General features: G+C 36.5%; 1 protein-coding gene across 5 annotated transcripts in view; it reads left to right on the top strand.

The window, feature by feature from the left end:
• ANAPC10 (anaphase promoting complex subunit 10) overlaps positions 1 to 23,870 on the top strand; it is a 42,966-nt gene extending 19,096 nt beyond the window's left edge. For all 5 annotated transcript variants that reach the window (XM_026106179.2, XM_026106181.2, XM_026106178.2 and 2 more), the window contains exon 5: positions 23,482 to 23,870. In XM_026106179.2, the coding sequence (XP_025961964.1) occupies positions 23,482 to 23,712 (231 nt within the window). In that variant the 3' untranslated portion in view covers positions 23,713 to 23,870. The remainder of the gene's footprint in view (positions 1 to 23,481) is intronic.
• The last annotated feature ends 3,383 nt before the right edge of the window (positions 23,871 to 27,253 follow it).

Here is a 27,253-nt window from a genome sequence, read left to right as displayed (position 1 = left end):
ACCAGTTTATGAATGCTTGACAGTATTGTTCAAATTAATCTTTTTTTCTATAATTGCCTGGCTTGCATTGTATAATTTCCACCTGCTTTATGTGTAAATGTGTATGATGCTTTATAACTTGGGGTTTTTTAAAGTTCCTTCTTCAGTTAAGCCAAAATAAAACATTCCTTCTTCAGTCCTTAAAACCTTGTGTTACCATTTGTTCATCAATTTAAGTGAGGACTTTACACTGTACTGACTCAACTTTTCTGTGCAACTTTTTCTGAAAAGTTATCCTTGTTGTCAGTGGTGCTTTAACATTGATTAAGTAGATACTGTAGAGATTTAATATACTGTATGCTTCTGCATTATGATACAACGTTGATTGATTATATATTCTGCATTATATAAAGTTGATTTGCTTTACAAAATCCATATTTGCTCGTTGATTTTTCCTATGATTGTCTCCTGTGCTGCAGAGTTCCCCGGCAGTGACAGTAGGCTTTTCAGTTTTTATGGTAACTGCACAATCCCCTAACATAGTAGAATATAGCCACAAAAGATTGACAGCTTTCAATGATAATTTAACCTCTTACCTGCTTTATATCCCTCAAGGAGTTCTTGGGGAAAACTTGAATACTGAAGAGCAGTATACTTAGAGACTAGCCCCTTTATCATGGCTGATTAGTAAAAGTGAAGAAGAATCTCCTGTTTCCAAGAAGATTCTGTACAAGATGTGAACAGAACACAAGTATGTGATGATAAAAGTTCTGTGAGACTAGGGTCTGCCGCTTTTCATCTTTGCATATTTCCCCAGCAGCATGGCTATCTGTTTTAGTAACATTTGAAACTCAGCTTTTTGGCCTACAAAAACTTCAGTGAGAGCTGTCTTATGTCTGTGAGATCTTCCTTTCCTTCTAGTATATAGATTTCTGCAGCTGATTTTGTGTGTGAATGTGTCTGTCTGATTTGGAGTCTTTTTGAGTTCCATTTTGCTCTTAAAACTTGTGTTGTGCTGGTTGCTTTTGTGAAAGCACGTAGGCCCATTTTATGTAGTCTTTAACCCTTTGTGCTACATACAGCATCCCTTTGTTTCCTTTAAACCACTGATTTTTTCTTTTTAATGCTTGGATAGAGCAGAGACGCTGATCTGTCTCTCTCTGATAGCATTTTGAACTTTTTGGAGCTCCTAGGGAGATCAATGTAATGTGCTTTAGCTCATAGGAATTGATCTGAATGTATGTATTTAGGTACAATAGATTATATATCTTTAAAACAGTAGCCACTCCTTCACTCCCTGCAACTCAAGCTGTAATTCAAACTTTCGTACTATCAGACTGAGGGAATAAAAGCATATTTTTCTTTTACATTCCCAAAATGTAGCGAAATCCCCATGGACAGTCGTGTTTACAAGAGTAACTGGCTGCATTCAATTGGGGGTTATAAATGTGCTTGCTTGAATAAATACACTGAGCTATCGGACAGAACAGCCAATAGTTCGTTGGACTAATTGACCTTGTCAGTATAATAGAAACACTTGCAAATAAAATTCCCATTGCCAGCAAAGTTGAAAATGAAAACCACTTTAAAAAACTGTGTGTATCCTCTAACTATCTTGGAATGCAGTGATTCAAGCAACAGACGTGGGGGGGAAATCATTAACTAGGAAAAAGTTTTATGTACCAACATCTTTGAGTAATTTTTTTCATAGCATGAGGTTATATGCATTCCTAAAAACATTAAGGAGTTCACTTTCCCTTTCCAGAGTTATGTTTTCTAACAATTGTTACTACTTTTAGCATATCTCAAGTTCCCTTGTATGATTTGTTTTCCTGGTCTGCTTTTATTATAGTGTACCCATCTTTAAAAAGACAAGGATGTTTGGCTAGTAATGACAGCATGTTGTAATGAGGGTGGAGTACGTTTGTCACTCTACAGTAATGGCTGGCTTGCATTAATGCCAGTGTCCAGAACCATACATCCTGCAGCAGCATATCTTTTTGAATATATTTATATTGCACAACAATGGAAAAGAATCACAGTAAATAACAGGCTATCTGAACTTCCAATCACAAGCATGCTAGAACCATTTTTTTTACTTAACCAGTGAGGAGAATCATGCATCTCTGTTTAAAAAAAAAAAAAAAAAAAATCACTCCAACAAATGAACTAGTCATATATCTCACATTTTCTTTAAAAGTGTTGGATAATGCCACACAGGTAGAAACTGTATTTAAAAAAAACACAGTGGAAGATAAAACAAGCTTCAGTGTGTGCTCTAAAAAGGTGATTTTATTTTGGTTAGAAAACAAAACAGGAAAGATGGCATTTGGAAAAAAGTCTGAAAAACAGTCTAGCTGCTGAATAAACTTCAGAGATGAGGGCTTAAAAAAAAAAAAAGCTTGGGGGGCTAAGGGAGGGGAGGAAGGATGGTATATTTCACCTTAAGTAAGAGACAATGTGTAATAAGGGATTTCGTGGTTTTACAGCTCGGTGCATGTGTTTGAAAGCTGTTCTCTCAGCAACGTGGGTGGCAGGTTATGCTACCATATAATGTATTGTAGTTGGCTCTCCACACTTGTCAGGGTTAGCGTTCAACCATTCGGAAAATTTTCCCATTGTTCTATCATGTGAACCAAGGCTAGTGTTGAATTCCCAATAACCTTCTGCAGGAAAAAAAGAGACTTAATTAGAAAGTCTGAAATTTGATTACTTCTGTTATTGTCTTAATGTACTTTTCTGTGATTTAGGTGCTTATCTGCAAATGCTGTCAATTTTTTGTCAGAAAGCTGAAAAAACAAACTTCACACTGTCTTGCAGTCACTTCAGCACTTTTAAAAGAAAACTTGTATACTCAGTTCTGTCTTTCTTCAGCATTAACACTCTATTTCCATCTTAAACAAGTTTGCTTTAGATGGATCATAGCTTTTGGCAGCTACTGCATTTTTAGCAAATAATACTGTTTCTAGTAAGAGTTGCAAAAAAAAAAAAAGAAAAAAGAAAAACTTTGTGTGAGGTCCTTGTAAACTGAACCTTGGGAACGTTATGTTATTTCTGTATTTTCCCTTCTTTTGTGCTTCTTCTCTATTTGTGTCATGGTTATAAATTATATCGTTTGAAGCAGAGAATTAAAAACATTTTATTTTGTGATTCCCGTAATTTAAAAAAGAATGTTTGCTTTATGTGTATTTTTTTTTCTTTTTACCTGTTATTGCAGAGGCTGGCACACAGAGAAATAAGCAATTATGGTATTGAAATTCCATTGTGCCAGCACCTCCAGGGCATAATCCAAAAAAAACAGAAAAATTGCCTGCTGGGTTGTATGCAGTATGCTTGTGTGAACATCAGTGTCTGCTGTTCACACATCATTTTTTACTGAGAGTTCCTGTTGGAATAAAGGTTCTGTGTTTGGAGAGTGCACTGGGATATTTGTTGGTCCATATGTTTCAAAGTTTGTAGGGATTTGTAATTACAGTTTACCAGTGTAGGCTAACTAGCTACTTCTCGCAGATAATCATTAGTGCTTCAGAAGTCAGAGAAGCAAGCAGAAAATTTCTATTTGTGTCACGGTTATAAATTATATCGTTTGAAGCAGAGAATTAAAAACATTTTATTTTGTGATTCCCGTAATTTAAAAAAGAGAATGTTTGCTTTATGTGTATTTTTTTTTCTTTTTATCTGTTATTGCAGAGGCTGGCACACAGAGAAATAAGCAATTATGGTATTGAAATTCCATTGTGCCAGCACCTCCAGGGCATAATCCAAAAAAAACAGAAAAATTGCCTGCTGGGTTGTATGCAGTATGCTTGTGTGAACATCAGTGTCTGCTGTTCACACATCATTTTTTACTGAGAGTTCCTGTTGGAATAAAGGTTCTGTGTTTGGAGAGTGCACTGGGATATTTGTTGGTCCATATGTTTCAAAGTTTGTAGGGATTTGTAATTACAGTTTACCAGTGTAGGCTAACTAGCTACTTCTCGCAGATAATCATTAGTGCTTCAGAAGTCAGAGAAGCAAGCAGAGATTTGTTTTTAGGAATAAAAATAAACATTATATCAAGAAAAAACTGGATGCTCTTTGCCACTACATTTTAAGCGTTCTGTTTGAAAACAGAACATGGCAATAAGGAATAAGGTGTGTGTATGGGGGGAGAGTTGATGGCATGGCAGAAGAGAAATTCAAATATTTACTTCTACTGCTTCAATATTTTAACCCCATCCCTTCCTTTCTTTTCACCTTTAAATATGTGCATTGGCTAATTGGCATTTAAAATAGTGCAATTGCATCCAGTACTACAGCTGATGCTGTGTTTCATTGGTCAGGCTCATGTGGAATGTATTTGTGACACTGGATCACAAGTTACAACTTAGTTGATCAGAATTCAGTTAAACTGTAGTTTACAAGACATTTGCGATACTATTCACTTGCAAACTGTAGTGTGTAGCAGTATTTGCTTTTTTATTGTTTCTTTAATCTCCTTGTGCTTGGGCATTTTGTTGGAGATCTTGGTAGGCAAACTATTGAATTCACAGAGTGAGGATGGCAGTTTCTAGTTTTCTGGGTTAATGAAATTGAAGAGAAAAAGAAATGGTTGTATGTCAAAGGGATAAACCAAATAACAAGGTTTAAGCTAGGAAGTGTATTAGTTTAACTTGATACTTAAGGTAATTATTCATTTATTTGGCTGATTAAACACTGCTAAAATTCATCTACTAGTATAATTGGCAGTGCAAATGATGTCAATGTACACTTGCCAGTATAGAAACTATGCTTTTGGTTATCTATTAAGAGAAACTGGAGACTGAGCACCTTAACTATTGTTTTCTTAACTATGGTTAAGATCATGTAATATGACCACAGAACTCTATACATGTGTCTCTTCAGTGAAATAATTGCAAAATGTATTTCTTTTTTTCTATCATTATTAATACTGTAATGGACTACTTATTTTAGGTACAGGTTTTCAGGAGAGAAGACTATCTGTGTTTCTTTTTCAGAATAAAACACAATGTTTTTTCACCCAAGTGTGTTCTGTGCTCAATGGAAAATTATGTAGGAAGTTTATAGTTCAGTTTTTATAACTTCTTGTGAACATGCAATGTGCTACAATAATGTGTACTGCAAAAATTAGGTCAGCGGGTTGTTTGAGGAAAGAATTAGATCCTTTCATCACTGAAAGGGAGAATGCTCGCTCTGAGTTTCTATGCAGTGTTAATTGTGGTGGTAGTCTTGCATCTTTTTCAGATTTCATTGCTTGTAAAGATTTGAAGAGAAGTTTCTGGCTAGCAGTTCAATTCTGTGTGTGTCCAAGGACACACTTACTGTGTGAATTGCTAGCTTGGCTTTTTCTTGGGTGTTTGAAGAGGCTCCTGCTCAAGTAGGCTTCAAGGCTTGAGCTAAGGAAACCTAAAAATCTTCGTTCTTTTTGTTCATTTGCTGTATCATTTGCTTTTTGGGAATTCTGTTGGAGGAATGATGAGATGAATGCAGATGCTTGACTTTACCACAGTTATTTAGCAGAGTGAGAAGCCAGGTACTGTTGAAGAAGCTGTTTCTGGGAGAGGTGACTTTTCCACCTCCAGGGACCAGCATGCTATGGATAAGATCTTGGAAAAATAACTTCTGGTGTTAGCAGACCTCTATTTGAAAGTAAAGTTCTGCTTTTCTGTAGTAAAGGGCCCTGGATACAGCCTGGGAATTGTTAAATGAAGTGCTATTTACCTGGCTATCTCCTTTGCTTTTTCGTCTTCTCTGCCACATTCTACAGCCATCCTCTTTCCCATCCTTTTGATGTTACCCAGACTGGAAACATCCAAAATTATCTCTGTCTTTGGGTTCCATATGTAAAAGAGCTTTTTGGGAGTCCAGTCCTGAACTCTAGCATCTATCTTGAAAGACCTGAAAGACAGTTCCTTTGAGTAAGTGTTAAGACAGTGCTTGCTCTCTAATCACTCTTTTCTTTTAGAAGTGGAGAGGTTGTTAGTCAGTTGGAAATATTTTGCAGTGGCATTTGAGCTGTTTTTTTCACAAACTTTAAATTGGGACTGGAAGGATAAAATTAGTGAATTATAAATAACTAACTTTGATTTATTTGATTGTCTTCACTGACTTAACTGTGGGAAGTAATCCCTAGAAGGAGTACTAGGTGATTTTAAACAGCGCAGAGTGACAAATGAGTACAGAAAGGTCAAATCAAAGATTGACGTTGATCCCTTTGGGTGCTTGTACTAACACAGTATAAAAATTATTTAAAGAGGAAAGCCAGCCATTGACATTTAATAGGGGTTAAACATAATAAAAAAAGATACAAAAAGAATGAGATTTTTCTGACATATTTAAAGAACTCAAATTTTTATGCTGCCATCTCAACTGGTACTGGAGGTCACCACACATCTGTTTTACTTTGGCAACCTGTAGGAAGCAGCAGCTGCTAACACCTCATGACTGTCTTCACCCCTTTTTAATAGCTTAGTAGTAAGAATAGGGAAAGTAGCCCCAATGTAGAAGAAATTAAGAGCTAATTGGTCCACCGTTTGTTGTTTTCTGGCCTATGTGTAGCTTCCATGTTAAAAGTATCATTACTTGCATCGGTACAAATTCAATCTGATTTCACTAGCGTAACTTATTTGTAGCAAAGACATCAAGTGACGTCTAAGTAAGAATTCCAGGGGAAAAAAAAACCCAAAACTCCAACACAACCCCAAATCTCCGTGAATTCACAAGCAATGTTAATATAAACAGTAGTTATGAATATGTTATTTTCTCTTTTCAAAAATGCAAAGACTGAATATTTTTCTTTAGAAAAAGTTAGGTGCATAAACTTATTGCATGGAGGTATATGAGGGGCTTTTATCATGAGAATCATACTTGCACTTTGATTCCTGAAACATTACATTTCAGTCGGAAACATGAAAAACTAAGATTATTCACAGCATTGTTAGGAAAGTAGTTTTACGAACCTGACTTTTATCAAAAATTTATGGAAAAGAATGCTGTTCACATGTTCAAACTAAAGGAATTGTGGTAGTCCAAGAGAAAATATCACCTGGCAAGTGGTACCTAGAATAAATACAAAGTTCTTCGGTAAGGTCAGTGACTGTCTTTAGCTCAAAACTATTTTTGAGACTTGAAAGCTGTCCTTTCTAAAGATAGGTCTTGCTCCCTTGCTTGCTAGCATGATTTTTCAGTCATTTTCAAATGCCTGCATGGAGCTTTGCTGAGAATACCACTAAACAGTGTCTATACAGGATTCTTTGCTAAGTTTTGCAAAAGTCAGATGTGTTTTTATCCTGTTTCCTGTCTCAAGTAGCCCATGGAAATGCTTTCATAGACCTACGGTATAGTTTATTTCTTACTGAGGACTGTTCTCTGTCCTCATCTGTAATAAGATAATCAAGATCAAGCATGTGAATCAGAAAAACTTCTCCCAGGATTTTCCCATTATTCTGCAGGAACACACAAATGAGGATGGAGTGAGTGGTAATGCAGCATATGTGTCTTGGCTTGAGGGCCTATGTTCTCTAGCCTGTTTAATCCAATTTCTGAACTAGGCTTAAATTGCCTTCCTATTTTAGAATGAATTCTAGAATGTTCCATGTCTCATCTTAAAAGAATGTTAAGAAGTAAATTTTCTTTTTCTTACTGAAGCTTTTTATGAACCATGTTCTCAGTCAGTCTTATTTCAGTGAACCAAGAGAGTCTAGCCCACAATCTTTTACCCCTCACACTTTTTCTCTGTTGTATCTGTCAGATGTCAAATCCAACTGTGTGTATGAAGGATTTTTTTAATAACTTTTACTAGTAAATGCAGAAAATCCCTGATTTATTTCTCTTATGTGGAGATTCATTTGTTTCATAACAAGGAAAAAGAGATGTGATTCACTATCTGGAGCAATGATACAATAAAATTCTCAAGTAAGTTTCATTCTGCACGAATAAGATGCATGTAGGGTCTTTTTTGTTTTGTTTTTTTGACATTATGACAATCACCACGTCTAGTTTTCATAAATAGGCTATGGGTAAATCCCGCACTGCTGGGCTGAAAACTTTTGTTCTGGAATTATTAGACTTTCTTTTTTCTGTACTGCCTGTCAAGAGAGGATGGGGATTTACTTGCATAGAAGAATCAAATTAAGCAGAGTATGCATGTATTGGACTTTAAGACATGAATGTAAGCCACTTATGTTTGTAATCTAATTTCAACAGCAGGTTACCTACTTCATATTTGTAAGCAGTAAGATGACATCCTACAGCGTCTCTACTTTCAGGGCTCAGTAGGCCCATTGGTGAGCAAGTTTTCAACTGTTTCTTGTTTGTTTTGCATGTTTTCCTTTTTCTGGTAAGAAAGAAATAGTTTTTTTTTTTTTTGGTAGCACTCGGATGTAATTTATTAAGGTTTTTTCACTGACATTTAAGGTCACACAGGAGCTACGTTTCTGTGTAACAGATGCAATGTTACATCTATGCAGTTTGGTGTGACTATCTTCTTGTAGTATATTGAAAATCTAGTTCTCTTCGATATTTAGTTCAGAGCCCTTTTCACTGAGGGAATGGTTTTCTTTGTGTTAGGTGGACCTTCTTTCCCTCCCTTAAGAGGGTGCTTGAGAGCTGTCTGCTACTACTACCATAGACTTTTTTTTTTGGTGATATTCCCCATTACTCACCTTGTGAAGCATTCCAGCAATTGCTGGGATGCAAAGTGCAAGGCTTAAAGCTTAATTGCTAAATTATCCTAACTAAATTTTTCTAGATGAATTGATACAGGATTAGTTCAGCATGGCTAGGTTTTCAGACACTTAAGTTTAATATTTATTGCATAATTTGATCTTTTTTCAAATACTTTTTAAATATAATTTAACTGTAACTGTGTCCAGACAGATTTCCTGGGTATGACTAAAACAGCTTTGAAAGTGAATTATGAGCTGACTTTTTTTTTTTTTCCACTTTCATACAAACAAAATATGCTCCCATTGTATATGTTAGAACAAATGGGAACTCCAGATATTGGAAGGAAAGTGCAGTTTTTCATCAGTTTTACAAAATTTTGCACCTCTGTAAGATTAAAAATATTACTAATCTTAACTTCCCTTTGTAATAAACCTGTGCAGTGCATCCATTTATATTGTTTCTGCTTATATTGCTTATTACTTGATAGAACTGAAGTTACAGACTACCTGATAGTTCTGCTTCTTGAAAGTTGATGGGACCTCTTCCTTTATCCTCTATCTCCTTGTTTCTGGCGATAATACTGTTTTAATTTTTTGTCTTTAGGGTCATCTTGTGTATGACCATCTCTTAAAATGTAACTATTGTAGGATTTTCTTTTTAAAGATTTCTAGTTTATAGGCTTTAAAGATGTCTAGCTTATAGGAGATTCCACTTCCTCCCCTTTCTTGCAGCATTCTGTGGTGTTCTGTCATGCTTCACAAAAGGCAGCTGCCCGAATTACCACCCTCTTGTGCTTCTATTCAATCTCCAGCCTCACTTGTAGACTAAATTGACCTGAACTTCAGAGTCTCCCTTACATATTGCAGTCTCCTCCCTTTCTGTAGTATGTTTCACTGCTCTTCTTCAGTCTGTTTTCTGTTCTCTTTCTGTATATTCCTATCTGCTTTTTCACTTTCTGCTCTCTCACTCTCTGGTTTACCCAGCCTCACATCAGGAGATGGCTGAAGTGCTGCCATCTTCCCTGAGGATGGCCTGACTGCCCCAGAAGTTGTAGGACATGATGTCCTTATTTTGGATGGATGCTGTTTCAAAGAGGAACTAAGTTTTTTGTTTTGTTTTTGTTTTGTTTTGTTTTTTGTTTTTTGTTTTTTTGGAATAGGTTGCTTCTTGCAAACCATTTAAATAAAAGCTACTTTATCAGGTGAAGAGATGAATATACTTAATGCCTTAGGCGTATATGAGACAACTCAGGATCTCCTTCAGTTGATGATCAAATTGGAAGATGCAAGTCAAGGCTCTCTTTGCTTCTAGAAGAAAATATTAGACAAGCGATCTATACTTTTTCCTCTCAAAAGCAGTTAAAGCATTTGTTATCCCAGAGCATATCAGCTTTTCAGTGTTTTATTTCCTTGACTATATAATCCTCTGTAGTATTTTACATTCTGATTTAGGAGTATGTGTTTTGTGTGGTCTGGAAATTATTACAGGCATGTTCAAGGCTTACAAATACATATATTTTAGTCATTAATGATAGCCAGACTTTCCATTTGAAGAAGGTGGAAATCTGGCAGTAGTTTACAAAACTGAAAGTGTTAGTAAATTTGGACAGGGTTTATCTGTGGTTAATACACAATGGCTGGGAGTTTGAGCCAGCCATAGCGTTTAGTTATCCAGGTTTCTTTTGAAGTTTTTGGGAGTTGCTGCAAAATTCTTCTTCTTTGTTCTTAGTCAGTGAATTTGATCTTAACTTAAAAGCTGTAGCAATAATATTCCAATACTTAAAATAGATGTGAAGAGAACTGAGAACAAGGAGGTTGGAGAGAATAGTCCACTTCATTGGAGGATAAGCTGAGGGAGGAGTAAGGCAAACTAGGATGTCCTGTATGTGGCAATACTTTGCAAGAAGACTTTTGGTAGCTTTTGGGGACAGAAGTGAGGAGGCATGCTTCCAGAAGTAATATTGCTAGCAAATAAGTTTGAGAAGCATTTCTTATTTTCTTATTTCCGTTTCGTGTTCCACAATAGAATGAGCCTGGCTTGAATAAGTTTTGTTCTGTAATGCCTGGGAATAGATTGAAGTTTGAAATAATTTAAGCTATTTAAAATCAGAATGATCTGTAGGCTTTTGAAATATCTTAAATATATTTATATAATTTTATATATATATATAAAAAATATATAATAATATATAAAAAATAGTTTTTCTTCCACCATGCTTAGATGTAGCATGAGGGGGAGGAAACTGAAGTCATTTTGCATCCAGTAATAAATAGGACACAGATCTGCAAATGAAAATTTCAAAGACATTTTGTGTAGTGAGTGAACCTTAGCTAACTCTTAAACTCTGTGCCTCATTTCCTTTGTTATGAAACCTTAGTCCACATACTGACCTGTATTCTGGTAGTTCTGTCATTAAAGGACATTTTGGGTTGTGTCTAGAAAGTTCAAATGCAGAAAAGTGCTATCTGTGGAAATTAAATTTTTTTTCTCAAAAGAAATCTCTCTTAATTTTTTTTCTTGTCTTCTAATTAGATGGAAGTTACTGCAAGGGTTTTCAAAGGGCCTATGAACCCCATCTACCATGTTTATGCCATAGTCTTCTCTTTTTACAGCAATTGATTATTTAAATGTATTAGAACTAGGAATTTCTGTATTCAGTATCATCACACAGCATGCCAAAAGTATGATTTTATGGCAGTCAGTCACCTGCCAGACTTCTACTTAGTAGGATACTTACCTGTTATGTACTACCTAGTGGTTATAGGTCTCCCCTTAGTTATTTGTCTGTAAAATAAAAAACATTTCACATTGAGATAACCTTTTAGGACTGAAGTGCTTTCTAAGAGGTACAAAATGTATGACTTCACTAAATTAGACTTTAATTTTTTTGAAGTGTGCACCTGTACATTTTCTAATATGTTTTTGTAAAAATCTGCACTGTTTCCTTTCTCCCATGTGCATCTACAATACTCTGATCTAATGATAATTTTATTTGGATGGTGCCCTGGTAAAAATGTTGCATTTCCCCCTACTCCTTCCCTCTGTGAGAACATCTGTATTCTGCAGAGCTCAAAGACTTGCAGCAAGCCATAGTTGCTTTTCCTACCATTTACTTCTTGGGACTAGACTTTTCAGATACTGTCTGTTTCAATATGTCTGCAACATGGACTTTAAACAACTTACATACCAGAAGTAGGCGCAGACTGAAGCAGAAAGTTTGTTTTGGGCTGCATTACCTATTTTTGATGCTGTCAGTCAGACCACCACTCTAGAGCATAAGCTCAAGAATTTTTTGTTGCTTTTTCAGCTTCAGCCTACTATCTGCCAAGCTCAAGGGAAGTAACTGATTCACATTAGAGCCAAGTCCCTGTAGGTCTGAAGGATTTCCCTTGGTAGTAGGAGTCTTCTCAAACTTTCATAGCAGTGCACCTGCAAAGGTATGGCATTCCTGTGTACTTTGACAACTGCCAGCAGGAGACTGCAGATGAGCTCAGGACATGTTTGCCTTTCCTTTCTACACTCTTGACTGCTTCTTAAATGAATAATGAAAACCATCTTTTGTTAAATCAGAGACCCTAACTTTCACAACTGTTATGACATGCATCAGTTGAAGGTAGTATTACTTTCCGTGACAGGTTTCTGTTAAGATTGAATCTGTTTGAGCTAAAGCCAAACTAAGTTTAGATGGCTTACTACTGAAGTAATTATTCCTGTTGCTTAAAGACTTGCGTTGATATTTTAGGCCTTATTTCCACACATGCACATATGAAACTCTGTGCTAGACTGCATTGTTGCTTTCTCTGTATTTCTTGATTTAGTTGCTCTGCTTTCCAAAGGGATAGGGAGAGGGTTTTAATATTTTTCTTATGCTCCATTGGACAGGATACAATGAGAGGCACTCCTCTAATGAGAATTTAGTTTTTATTGATATGTCAATCGTAGGCTGTATCACGTAAAAATTCAGGTGACCAATCTACAGGAAAAATAGGGTTTTAAAGACACTGTACTTGAGAACCAACTGCCCAAACCTATTTAACATTTTTACCTATGTCTGAAACTTTATATGTATCTTGGGATGCATCACATCTTTTATGTAATGAGTTGAGAGCTGCTTATACATAATCCCTTGCAGATCATTAGAATTCTGCATGTGGTACAACAACATACACCTGAAAGCAGTGTTTCTGTCTTTCCAGAGAGTCTTTCGCAGCAAAATCTGTGACAAATTCCTGATTGTCTCTGCAGTTCCGTTTTCTAGAGTCAAGAGTTCATGCTCTGAAATTTGGCTGAAAAAGGAAGTATTCTGAGATTGTCACCTGACTTCTCCCTTTTTTCTTTCCTTTTGCTTGTTTTTCTGCTTCCCAGAGTTAAGTAGACAATCGTTTCTCAAACTGCAGTTGGAGAAGACAGGGAATAAGACAGTTTTGCCTGCCAGTTCCATGGTAGCTATGCATTTTGGCAGGCTATTCATGTCTCAGGCTGCATGTACCTGATTTTGGAAATAATGCTGGCAACTACTCTGACCAGAGAGGTGTAGGACCATGAGTATGATGGCTCGGGTGGTGGTTAGTTAAGTACCACGGACAGGGTCCCTTCCAAGCATATGTCTGGACAATCCATATATCAACATAGGAGACTTCCACTAAAGTGAATTCACCTGTCAATGTTTTTCATGTGGGCGGTTCAGTAGAGCCTTGACCATTTTTCAGATGTCAGTATTAATGATTCTTTATCATGTCATACTTTTGAAGCAATTGTTTTTCATGTGGATCCATGTCATGACAGTCTTGGTGTCCCATCATATGTGCAGTTGTATTCTATTTTCTTTCATTTGACAATAAGTTTGTGCATACTTGCTCACCATAGGCTTTTCCAGTCTAAGACTTAACTGGTGTGCTCTCAAGACTTTTTTTTTTTTTAAATTTGCCCTTGGAATATTTCAGAGATAAGTTATGAAGATGATGAGGCAGAACCTGACTGTCCCTGTCTAAAGTTTTGTGGATTAAATTTCAGTGCTATATTTTCCGTAAGTTCATTCCAGTTGTGGTGTAAAGTTCTGTCTGAATCAAGAAATACATTGGGTAAGAGACTACATTTTTGTATCAACAGAACCAAATCATTCCAACTGTTCCCTGCTTTTTCTTCTTGTAGAGGGAAATTGTAAAGATCAGAGCATCTGATTATAAAACAGTATCAAAATGGGTCATTCAGTAGAACCATTTTACTAGTTGCCTGGTGAATCTTTCAGTAAATGGATTTTAGATTGTATTATGGCTTAGTTGGCACAATCTGCTTGCCTGAGAAACATACCTGATCTACAAGTGGGCAGTGTGGCTCTGACATCTGTCAAGCATGTGTTGTGTTTTTTCTGTAAGGTAGTATAACAGTCTCCATTTGAGCATCATAGCTGCTAATCTTTGGCCCACCATGCACCATGGATGTGGCTTGCTAGTTACCCACACTGGGTCATATCAATGCATTTTTTTGAAGAGTAGCCATTTACTTTACAACACCTCCAAGAACCACAGTTACTGTTGTTTGGCTGCTATGATTGAGCCTTCTCCATTGTTTTCACAAACCGTAGGAATTTAGGTGTCAAATTATAAGGAGATGAGAATAGATCCTTTTTGGGGGAGGGTGGGGAGCACTGGCCAGCATAGGACTTGTACATGACACTGATAAATGCTGTTTTGGGGAATTTCAGTTCTTCAAAAGTATTTTGCATCCCTGAGATGATGCCCAAAGGGGATATACACTGGCAACTTCATATCCCGGTTTCTGTTGGATAGCCATGATGAACTAGTATTGATGCTCAGGTTGCAAGTGGAAAACAATGAGTTGGATTGGAGGGGGTTGGGGGATTAGGGTTGTTGCTGGTTGTGTTTTTGTCGTGTGGTGGTTTTTCTTTTTAATTTGAGACCAAGCTTCAAACAGGGTTGTCATCACTGATACAGTGTGAAAAAACTGTTCTTCGTGCAGATCTCTGTCTGCACTGGTTATATGCATTGATAGGATTTCATATGCACAAAAACTGCTTGTGAGCTTTCAGCTATACTTGCATAGAAAATTGGTAAAATTTGGAACTAAAAATATATTATCCTCTGATTTTTATGCTACTTGCTAAGTATTGTTTTAAAATCCTGTGTGACTTGAGTCCTTTTCCCCTCACAGTCTGTTGTTCTTTTACAAGATGTCAGGTGTATTTAAAATTTGGCAAATCCCATTTTGAGGGATCAGATAGTCATAGTGGAGTAACACTGCATTAACTGATGCTTTTCCCATCAGAGGATATCTTGAGGACTTTTCACTGTGAACGCCTAGTATGTCAAACAAAAGTGCAAGTGTTGTTTTATAGAGTATTTTATAAAGAATATTTAATTTTGCAAGACTTCTTACCACTTCAGTTCAGAAATGAGTAAAATGAAAACAAGCTGTGAGTGACTCTGGACACGTATACATTGTCTCTTACAACCAGCTTAAGTACATGGACTTGGCACACTTGATCGTTTGACCATTTATACTGGTACAAATGATTCAGAGAGAATTCAGCAAGATGTGTTGAAAAATGATCTGTGCAAATTGAAATCAGATTTAATGCACTTTTGAAAATTTTGCCTGAAGTACTTTGGCATTTTTGTAGTGTTTCCATATTGTGTTACTGAGCTGATGGAGCGCTGTTCTAGCATATTTTCAGTGTCTTTGTAATCTAGTTGGTGTTCATGTTACTTTTAGGCTTAGGTATTTATTTTGTGTCAAATATTTATTTTGGTGCTCTGTATCAATAAACATCAGTTTTTCAGCTGAGCCTGTGTGTTTAGTTGTTTTTATTCTAATCAGATACAACTTTTTAATATCTAGGCATTGGGCTGTTTTAAGCTCTAGCAGAATATACCAAAGAAAAGGCTTCTTTAGAATATTTAGCAAGGATCTTTTTGACCTTTCATTTTCAACCTCCTCAGTCTTCCCCAAAATTACTACTTATGGCTCATTTGAACAAAAAAAAAAAAAAAAACACTTATGTATGATAGGAATCTGTAGCATTTGCAGGTTTCGTTGCTTATTATAGCTTCTTCTATAGCCCTTTTTCTGTCCACCCAAATTACAGAATCTTCTTGAGAGATGGGCTGAGCTCCTCTAAACTCTTCAAGAACTACTGTTTGGAAGAATGGAAAGCTTTTCTTACCTAATAGACTAAGTGAGATTTCTTGACTGTTTAAGGAGGTGACTGATTAAGACCACAGTCACCTCCTTAGGTGGTCATTGCTTCATTAGAGCAAAGAACCATGCTTTTCACAGTGGACTCTTTGAGTGTGTTTCTGTGTTTCTTGTTAAACTGCTCATGTGGTGTCCCTCCTTTGACTCACTTGGAACTTGTGAAGTTTCTTTTGGATCTGCTTCACTTTTTTGCTGGAACTGGTGCATCACTGCTATTAACTGGTTCTCTTCCTTCCGAAGTGAACTGATGGCTGAAGCCCAAACTCTACTACTTCGTGTGTTGACAGTTTCAATACTGGAATTATGCAGAAGTCTATTGATTCTAAATCCTGGTAGCTACATGGTAGGGCATGGCAGTTATGGAAAGAAAATTCTGAAGACAAGGCCTGCCTTCTTTCTTCTTGCCAGTCATTGTGGAAAAAGTATTTGTGTAGCTGGAGAAAACCATGGCTAAACAAGGAAAAGTCTTTTCCATATTTGATCCCTTGGAGAAAGTCTGTGTATTGATAAATACTTTTTTCTGAAAATGGTATTTATTTCCTCTGGAACTTTTTTAATATAATCTTCCTCTACTTGGAAGAATATATAATTTATTGAAAGCACCTGCTGCTTTGAAAAGTGCTTTTTTTCAACTCTGTAAAGAACTAGTAAAGCATGTAGAAAAGAACTATATTTATGAAGAAGAGTCTAGCCACTACTTTTAATTTCAAAGGTGGCTAAGTCACTAAAATAGCCAAAATGTCTGAAACATAATGAGGATTCATATAACAAACTTTGACAGTTTTATGAGAAAAGTAGAAGAAGCAAAATTAAATGCTGTTTGGTTTCACAGTGTTTTAGAGGCAGTCACAGGAAATACGTATTGTCATTTTGATCTCGTAGTACAGACAATCTAAAATAAAAACGTGATCAGGTACCAACATCTTAAAGGGAAGTAAGTATTTTGTATCATGCTGAAGCTGTAATGGTAGCAGTAACTCTCAGCTTTGTGTTTAGGAAGAGTTTTTTTCCTCCAGAGGAAAAAAGCGAAGATTGCTTTTCCTTTTTGTATACATTCTGGGTAACTTATGCCCTTGGAGTTTGGGAGCCCTGCCTAACATAGTGTGGAATGTGTTTATAATGGTCATCAAATTGAAAAAAACACTTGCAATGGTTTTATTCTTTCTCTGTCTTCACAAAAGGTATCTTGAGAAGGCAGTAGAAATTGGGCATTGTTTTGAGGATGTTTGTTACTGCAAATATAACAAACGAGTATTAAAAACCTAGTAAAAGAAGCAGCTTGAATTAAATGCTACTTTGAAGAGACCACTGAGCATAGAAAATGGGCCAAAAATTCAGTTTAAGTAGGCAATAGAAAAAAATGTTTGCATAAATCATTCCTTTAGATGCAACAGTGTGTGACTCTTGGGTATGAAACTAATTCATGGGCAGAAAATTTACAGACTCCTCAGTGCTTGAGCTCCAAAATGTAGCTGTAAAGTGCATAGCCTACAGGTATTGAATTCGAGTATGACACCAGAATGGTATGGGAAAGACTAGGGAATGATGTAAGAAGACTTTACTATCTTTTATTCATAGACACTGTTTTAGGCAGCTGGCTGCAGGGAGTTCATAAAGGAGTTGCTACAGTCAAGACATCCCTGTGTAAGAAAATAGTAAGAGTTTATGCAGTCCTTGTTTCAATTTAATGACCACATAAAATTAGTTTATTTAGGAACCAGGAAAGGCTAGCCAAATCTTACTAGATTGAAATAAATCACCTCAAGAAGCAATAAAACTAGCTGTTCTACTTCATATTTCGAAACATGTTTTGTGAGGGAAAGGTGGTAGCATGATGTTGAAATTCTGTAGTCATTTTTTGCTGTCCAGATTATAATGCCTTCTATATTGCCTGTCTTATGTGTTCTCTTCTAGTTGGCTTCCTGCTGTTTGCAGGTAGCGTGATTTGCTCTGAAATTCTTCCATTGTCAAGCAAGCTTCTATGGTCTCCAAACTACAAGTGTGTTCCCTGCCCCCCTAAGTTGTCCAACTTTACTCAAGTTTTTCATTTGGGTCTGATCTATTTCGGAAGTGTGGCTTTTATGATCACTGTATCCATCCTCTCTCCTGTACTGTTATTGGCCGATTTCAGTTAAATTTAACAAATAAAAACAAATAAGTAAGATAAATTAGTTCCTAACATGTTTTTGAAATCTGTGGGTTGGCTAGAGTTAAGTGCTGTGGAGAAGATACCTCATCTTCTTGGCCATCCTCAGAAGCAGCACCAGCTGGCTGGCCAGGTGGTGCACTGCTGCTCGTCAATACACAGAGTTGCAAACAGACCACAGCTGGGCTTTCACTAGTCCTCCTGCCCAGGGGGAAAGCAGTGGGTCCAGAAGTAGGCACTGGGGATAAATGTGCAGACAAAAACATTTTGCTAGCTCTGTTGTTCTTTCAGAAGATCTTGTTCTGCCTATCTCTTCTGCTTTACCTCAGTCTAGTTAGGATGGCTTCTGTCTACCTGCTGCCCTTAACCTCTTCATGCTGTTAATACTGATTGCATGCTCTGTCTTTAGTTAAGCGGCTAATGCAAATAGTTTTAACATTATGCTGCTGCAAAGACATTGATAATTTCCTTATTAAACTGAGGGAAGAAGTATGTGTGGATTTTGATTTCCTACCCTATAAGGAGGCCAGCAAAACCAGTGTAGAATACGTTTCTTCTTAAAGTTTTGGTCTCACATTTTTCTCATCTTTCTGAAGTCTAAAGTCACTTGGGCCATCATCTTTTGATCATTTGCACCTTGCATGATCAAACACTCATTAATTGCAATAGTAGCTTTGCCAAATGTATATGGAATTCTGTAAAAACCTCTGGACTATACAAGAAAGTAATGAAACAGAGCTATTGAATTTTTGGGGAAAAATTCCGTTGATGATAATATTTATACTTTGCTCTTCAAAATAACATGGATTACTGGAGTGAGAGTATGTCCATATATAAAGCTGTAGCATGCAGAGAACAAGTAAAATAAGAAAGCAATGGAGAGAAAGCAGGAGAAGCAATAGATAGGAGTATATAACAGCAGCAAAGGACAGGTGAGTCTGACTTTCCATTTCAGTTTTTACCCCTTTATTGTTTGTTCTTCTTGTTTTGTTTTACTTCGATGCACTTTTTTTTGATCAACCAATTGTCACAAAATTTAGAAGATTACAAACAGACTTAAAACAGCAAGCTCTTAGCATATTGTAGTCTAGAGCTGCAGGGACTGTCCTGAGTTACTAATATTTAACTCATATTTATAATTCTTTCTTTTGTTTCCCTTTTTGGACCTTTTTCTGGTAAAAACGCATATAGATTTAAAAACTGGAGTTTTTTGTTTATACAGGTAATTAGTAACATAGCCAATAGAAAAGCTTTCCTGGAGAACAGTTAATTGTGACTGAATCTTACTCAGTGGATGGCCTACATATGAGGAAAAAATACAGGAAAAAAAACTTTAAAATGTGGCATTTCCTCATAATGGACTTCTGCTGGTGAGTCAAGGTAAAACATCAACATAGGTGATTAGTGCTTTTGAAGAACGGAGTTAACAGCAGAATCAACCGAAACAGGTTTAAAATATAGTTTTTATTTTAGGTAGAGCTGCTAGTGCCACCTGTACTTAAGGTTGCATGACCTTTCCCATTATAAGGCTTAACTCTTAGTTACTTCATAACTTTTGCCAAAGTTCAGTTCAGACTGAGATTTTTCCATGCCGGATGTCTGCTTTGGGTTGAATTTTTTGAAAGTTTCAGCCAAAACAGTTCTGTTCCGAGAATAAGGCTGGTGAAAAGTGTGCTATTTTGCTTGTGTGAAAATATTCTTGTGTCCTTTTTCTTTGATGTTCCAGTGCCCCCAAGCTCTGAGGCAGGGATTTGAAACTTGGCAAGAGTTCAGCCTTTGTGTCGAGGATGTGCTTTTTCCCTCTCTGTAAAAATCCACTCAGACTTCCACTCAAACTTCCAGGCTGGTTTACAAGGCTTTGAAAGATTGCCACTTGCATGGCCTTAATTTCTTAACTTCTCAGTAAGCTTCCTTTAGATTCTGTTCACACAGGGAGTGCTCCAGGCAGAGTTGAGCTGGATATTTCATCCCATTTTTGCCACAGATTGTAATAGCTGGATCTGGTTGCTGACATTGAACTAAGAGTGGGCAACCTCTGTCTTGTACTACCACTGCCTATTCCATGTCGTCCTCTTCCTTCCCGTCCACCGAAGGACCTGGAGCAGAAAGAACCTGACTTACCTGGAGGGGAGGAATTTAGGAGCACACGTGCGTGTAAGCAGAGAAACTTGGTGAAAGCGGACACCAGACAGTCTAGATCACGTTAGAGAGAATGCTGAGGATATGGGTAGTAATTCTGAAACAAGGACTAGTAGCCAGGGATGAGGAAGAAATGAGGATGGATCAAAGACACATTGATGGGATGGAGTGGAGCACGTTGTCATACTCTTAGGGAAATGGGATAGAACAGTCTTTATCAGAGTGAATAGCCTTCTAAATCTTTAGTAGAACTCCTGATCTCTGCATCACTACTTTGGTCACAGAAAATGTGCATCATATTGGCAAAACATCCCTCCCCTTTCCCCTTTCTAGGAGATGCTTCTGGATAATAATTGTTAGTCTGTTTTTAAACTTTAGTAGTTGAGTGGGTCTCAAGGCTTTAACCATTCTGTTGAACTGTGTAGGCATGATTTTTTTTTTTAAAAAATCTGTTTAATTACACCCAGAGGAGGTTGCATTATAGGAATGCTATTTAGGCGGCCAAAATCATGTGTTTTTTTTGTTTTTTTGTTTTTGTTTAACATTTAAGTCTAGCTAACTCAGACTTGTTGCACTTAATGTATTGTAGTTCAGTCTCTAATTCTATCACAAGACTTTCACCAACTTAATGCAAGAAGCAACTATTTGATAGGAATGGCGAAAGGGGTCATTTTGAGGATGAGTCCAGGGTTTGAGCAGTGAAGGATATGTCTTCATCTGTTACAGAATTTGGAACATGTGCAACAAGTGAAGCAGAAGAGTTTTCAGGAATAAAAAAGGATGGCTTTGTGACTAAGACAATTGAATGCTGCTTGAAGAGTTGTGAGCAATCTGTGCTTTAGTCGTGGTGTTTTTACATGATGTACTTAAATAGCAGTGTTCATAGGTGGCAACTCATATGTTCTGTACATTCCAGTGAGTGACTGGAGATGAATTTGCAGAACTGTTGAACACTGAAGCTGCAAGTGAATTTAATGGGAGCTACATGTCGTGTAAAATGCTGTTACTAAGAACTTTAAAAATCAGATCCAGGATGTCTCAGATTTGACAACTGAAACTAAGGGATATTTGGATTTAAATTTTGTGCCTCAGTTCCCTATTCTTACTGATGTAGAAATTACTTGTCCCATAACTATAGAAAGGCTCAGGAAGAAATCGATTGCCTTTCTAGCAGGACTGAAAAATAATATGCTATAAATAAAGCATATGGCCACTTCCCATTGATCAGAGATGAAACAAAGTGTTGATAAGTATGTACTTAAAGTACTTATGTACTGTATCCTATTACAGTAAGGAGGACTTAGTAAAATTGCATTGGCAACTTTTATAACCTTCAAGTGCTTTTCTTTATGGCCCTAATAATCCCATTAAAATAAGTGTGATTTTTTTTCTGTGTGGATGTAATATGCATCCAGCTTCCTTTTGTACAAACACTCCAATTTTGCTGATCCCTTGGGACATCTTGTGGTTCTGGAGGTGGAGTCATAATTTTGCTGTTAGCAATTTCTGTAGCAAGAAAGAGTACAAATCTGAACTAATTGGATCTATCTAAAACTGAGGATGTCCACCTGTAGAAAGTGGTGTATTTTTGTACTGTGTTAATCATGCTTAGATCCGTATGGAATGCATCAAAAATTTTTGATCTTTGAAAGTTTGATTACCTATAACCTCTCTAATTCTTTCCCAAATTGTAAGCCTTTTATCATAGTACTACTTGAATAAAATTTGTTATTGTGAATCTTGTCCTTCCTATGTAGTGTGGAGATGGAAAGAATACTTGCTCTAAACAGTTGGCTGCTACCTCACCATGGTAAATTTCCCTATGTAAGATTGCTTCAACAGTACATCACTTATTTCACTTTGTAAAGCCAGTTGTTGCCTGAAGCGTAATATGAGGAGGGGAAAAAAAAAGAAAAAAAAATCTGAGGGTTTTATGAAGGGGCAGGGTTACACAACAAAGCAGCGAAGCAGTGTTTCTGGGAGTCTAGAGGCCTCAAGAGACCATGACTCCATTTTGCTCCAGGAGTGATATGCTCTGCTGCTAGGTTTAGTGAATTTAATGCTTTGGAAAGCCTGTAGCAGTGGAGAGAAGCCTCTTTTAAGGTGGAGGAGTCTGGGTCTCTCTCTCTCCTTCCCTCCACCCTCCTTTCCTCCCTTACTTTTGAACATTACAAAAACTCTTGGGTCACTCGCTCACAGTGCTTGGTATTGCTTCTGAAACAGACATCATGTGGGTCTTCTGAGAGCTTTAACAAAGGCAAGGCTTTTTAAGCATTTGACAGGATGTTTGCTGTGCAGTGTTTTCAGGAGAAAGATGGGAATTTTGAGCTGCTCAAAGCATAGATCTTCCACAGAGGAAACAGGGTGCAAAGAGGAGCAGTCTTTGCTTACTGTGTGAAATCCACTTGCTTGTAGAGAACTGATTTTTTCCAATACTTGTATTGAGTTTTGTGCTCTTCCACATGTGTTTTGAGCTGTGCTTTGGAGTTGGGTAATAGATAAAAGCTGTTACCACCCTTCTGCATAACATCTAGCTTGATTTCAGTCTGCTGACATGTCAGTGACATGAATTCGAGTTAAAATTCTATTGCTTGTTTGATTTGACATCAATTTCTGTAGCATTAGAATGAAAAAAGGAAAAATTAATCATACTGCCCTTCTTGTATGAAAATCAGGATAAAATGGACCTTAGGATGCAGTTAAATGGGTGTGCAGGAATATTAATTGGCCAGGCATCTGTCTTGACACATAGGCAATTACCTGTGTAATGAAGCCTGCAAGCTATCCTGTATTTTCCTTCATGTCACCTTCCTCCTCTTCTTCCCTGCTTTCCCTAATAATGCAACGACTTCTGAAAACCAAAACTTCGTATGGATTTATGTCCAAATCTAAGTCATTCTAGCGTGTTTCAGTTCAGACTGGATAGATCCAGATTGTTTAAATGATTTAACTTTAAAGATGCGTATTTTCTCTCATCTTCCTGACTAGTCTACTTAAGCAACAAGATCAAAATAGTACTGTATGGTTTTATTGAATTTATAGTCTTTTTTGTCTTTTTTTAACACATTTTTATTTTGAGATTAGAGCATAAAATGAAGGGCAGCTTCTGAAAGGCAAAAGCAAATGCAACTGTATTCAAATTGAGTTGTATGCAATTATAACAGCAGTAAATTAGTTGTGAATCTTGAACTGTATTATTTCAAATTCATTTGGAAAATAACTAAAACATGACCCATGAGACTCTGTTCTATGAAACATGTTTAGTATGTGATCTTTTATATTAAGTACGTTAATTGTTCCTGAATGCTTTGCTTTTTTTGTCTTGTCTTTGGCAGCAACTTGAATTAGTGGAACCAAGTGGCTGGATTCATGTTCCTTTAACAGATACTCATAAGAAGCCTATTCGCACGTTTATGATTCAGATTGCTGTTCTAGCTAATCACCAAAATGGAAGAGACACTCACATGAGGCAAATCAAAGTGTACACCCCAGTGGAAGAGAGCTCTATTGGTAAATTTCCTAGATGTACAACAATTGATTTCATGATGTATCGCTCTATAAGATGAACTTTCTTAATGAGAAACAACAAGAGGAATTTTTCTTGATGAGACTATCATTGTTTAAATATTCTAATATTTAAAACCAGGTTTTTCTTGAATGTAACTATATCTTTACGTTTATACTTTGTATACTTTTGAAATAAAAATAGTCTTGTGTTACAGTATTTTGTAGTCTCTAATTTCTCATTACTTTTGCTTGGAGGCTGCAGGTGTTCTTGTGCTATCTGGGACCAAAAAAACCCAGGCATGTTAAAAACATATTTGCTACCTGAAATCAATAACTGATCTAATACAATGCTTAGTCTTTTTTTCCAGGTGATTTCTTTACTTAATGATCATGCATGGGAATAATTGGTTATATATTGCTGCTGTTTATTCCTTTACCCCAAAGTTCCTCTTTTTTAAAGAGTGTTCAGCTTGAACAGGCATGGTTTAAAGATATTACCTGTCATATTCATCTGTCCTTGCTTATGGTAAGTAATGTGTTCTATCCTTTTCTGTGTTTTTTTTTTCTTGCTTTAATATTTCTCTGCATGGATCTAGCCTTCTGTGTAACTGCAAAGGATATGATAATCAAATGAGGGAGAAATGGAACTTTCCAAGCTACTCAGTATAGTATATAGAACGATGTAGAAATGTTGAATGTAGTTTATGTTGCTGTGACAGTTGTAGTACAACAGGAGGAGACTTAGGAATGCACCGGCATCATTCCTCATGGTTTGTTTCACTGTATTTGTGGTGGCTGACCAAACAATGATAGAACCTTCTCCAGAGAAGGAAAGAAGACAGTGGGAGAGAAGAAATGAAAGGCTGACAAAGAAGGGTGAGAATACAGCTATTGAAAACCTTTATATACTTAACGAAGTAAGCTATGTTTGTTGAACAGTTTTGACCTTTGGTTTAACTCCACAGTTTTAAGGAAGATAATAATTAAAATGTATTTTTCCTGCTAATGGACCTTTTAGAGAAGTCAATGACTAACCTGAGTTTTCTGTTAAATGTGGATTCAGTTGTTTCAGGAGTACCTTAATGATGTTCTACCTTGCCATGTAAAGGTTGAATCAACAGCAGAATTTCTGTTCAGCAGAAGCTGATTGAACTGATGCTTTTCACAAAGTCTCAGTCAGTCCAGTGGATTATATAATGCTGTGCCAAGAAGTCGTACATTCCTATTCACATGTTTGAAGCAGAGTTGTATTTTTTTTGATGTACCACCTTGCATTTTTATCTCTAGGCAGAAAAGTTTATTCTAGATTTTTCTGGTTATTGGTCCCCTTATTCCTCAATCTCTTACTAAATTTTAAGATGTACTCAGGTCTGCAGCAGCTAAGATTGTAGTTACATGTTATTCTTGTATCAACAGCAAATTGAATCTGAAGTTAAAGTACTCTGACATTTTGTTTCTACTTTTTTGCCAGTTTACCATCCCTGTAGTTGTGCTTCTGCAGATGCTTCTCTAGCTGCTTTCTAAAACTAATCTATGGAATCATTGGATCATTGGGCCTTTAAAATGGATATGTTTTTATTATCGTGTGGGGAAAAAAGTAATCTGCAGTAAGAATGAGAGAGTGAACAGTGACTCATGATGAAGGTGGGAGTATATTAAAAGGGAGAGTGCAACTGGTAAACCCTTCAACCACTGCTAATGGAGTAATAAGATTTAATCACGCCTGAAAGGTAATACAAAAATACAAGCTCGTTATTACACTTTGTGTCTTTCTCTTTGATATTTAGTATTACTGCAGACAAGTGCAGTGACCATTCTAAATCCAGCTTAAATCTTTTCTATGTTGTGTTTCGTAACACTTGTAGATGTATTGCGTTGGTATTCAACATCTGTGCAAGTACATTTGTTTTTGTAACACTTTTGGTGCTTAGTCATGTGAAGGCTGCTGATTTTTAAATGATGAGATCCCAGAGGATTGTGTCTGGGGGGAAAAAAAAATACTGTCTTTGTGTATTAATTCAGTACTTCATATTTGAATTAGGATAAACAAACTGGTCTGCCAAAAAGTTTCAGGAAGTTACTGCACATACATTGTGTATAGCATCTTTTTTCCCCTTACTTTGTTTTTTTCAGGTGCACAGTTCTCTGGGATCTTAGCACTTAATTTTGGTGCTTAGTCATGTAAAATTTCTCATTTTTAAGTTTAACTGTTAAGCATAGTGATTTCCCGAAGACTGTCTTTGAGAACAGAAAATTCTTTTAAGGTTTATTTAGTTAAAGTATATATATATATATATATTACTCAGCTAAGTGCTTATTTGGAAGATTTCAAAAGGTACTGTGAAATAGATGACTGCTAATCTGTGCTAGAGATGTAAAATAACAGGTCTGTAAGAGCCTGCATGTATTATCTTTGCAGTGGAAAAACTGCATGATAGGAGAAACATGCACAAAACCATACATTCTTGTATAAGTAATACTGATGAGTATTAGAACAATTTTGACATTGATTTCTCTTGAATTTGCAGTTGTCTCATGAAAACAGGAATATTTTAGCTCAATACTTGTTTCTCATATTCACTTCCTGCTCATTCTGAAAAGAAGCTCCTTTGCATCTTTTAACAATATTTTACATTCATAACTGTTTCTTAGTTCAGTTTTACTCACTTTATTTTCCCCATCTGCTTGTCTTAACTCCAGAAACAGATAAGCCCCTAACCCAAGACCTTTCTGGTAGACCCATGAATAAATTCCCAAATTTTTACAAGCTTTGTCTATATACACATTCCCTCTTTGCACTGGTTATCCTTTCCAGCTGGAGACGAAGATTATAACGGATGTTTTCTTGTTATTACTGTAGTAATATCAACATCTGATAATTTACCAAGCAGCAGCTCTTCAAGCAACTGAACCAATGGAGTTCAGCGAGTTTGTTTTTCAGACATTTTAGAATGCTTCAGAGCTACATGTTGAGAGGTGGCCCAGGAGGCCACCTGTGTTGCATCATGCTCTGTTGTGGCCCTAACTTAAAACGTCTGATACTTTATATTCCCTTGTGACTAATGTCAGAAAATGGAGGGAACTGCTGAGTTATTTGTAAGAGACTAATAAAGTATGAATTCTTTCTTTTAGTTTACGGATGAAATATAGAAGAATTCCAAGTTAAGGATCGGATCCCTGTCTCTAAAGTTGCTTTGCTTTTTTGGAAACATCCTCCAGTAAGTGACTGAATGAGCACTTCTTTACTTTTTTTCCATTAAAGTCAATGGAAGAGTGCTCTTTCATTTCAGTAGAGTTTTAGATTGGGTTCTCTTGTGTATTCAGTTAAAGGTACCTTTTAAGTTGCCATGGATTTTTCTTGTTTATGAAGGCTAAGTCCTATGCTTTCAAATTTTTGTTGTAATTTGACTGGCAGTGTTATCTTAGATTGATAGTGTTACTTCTCTAACTTGGCTGTGAGTTTTATTTACTACAGAAATATCTCTTCCATTTTACATTTGTACATTTTAATTATTTGCTGTATTAAAAAAAGAGAATTGCAGACTGTACTATAGCTGAGTAGCCAGCAGTTTTCTAACTTCAGGCAATGTATAAAAGTCA

This window comes from Dromaius novaehollandiae, chromosome 4, assembly GCF_036370855.1.
Source record: "Dromaius novaehollandiae isolate bDroNov1 chromosome 4, bDroNov1.hap1, whole genome shotgun sequence".
NCBI lineage: Eukaryota > Metazoa > Chordata > Aves > Casuariiformes > Dromaiidae > Dromaius > Dromaius novaehollandiae.
This window is presented reverse-complemented; position numbering and strand designations above follow the sequence as displayed.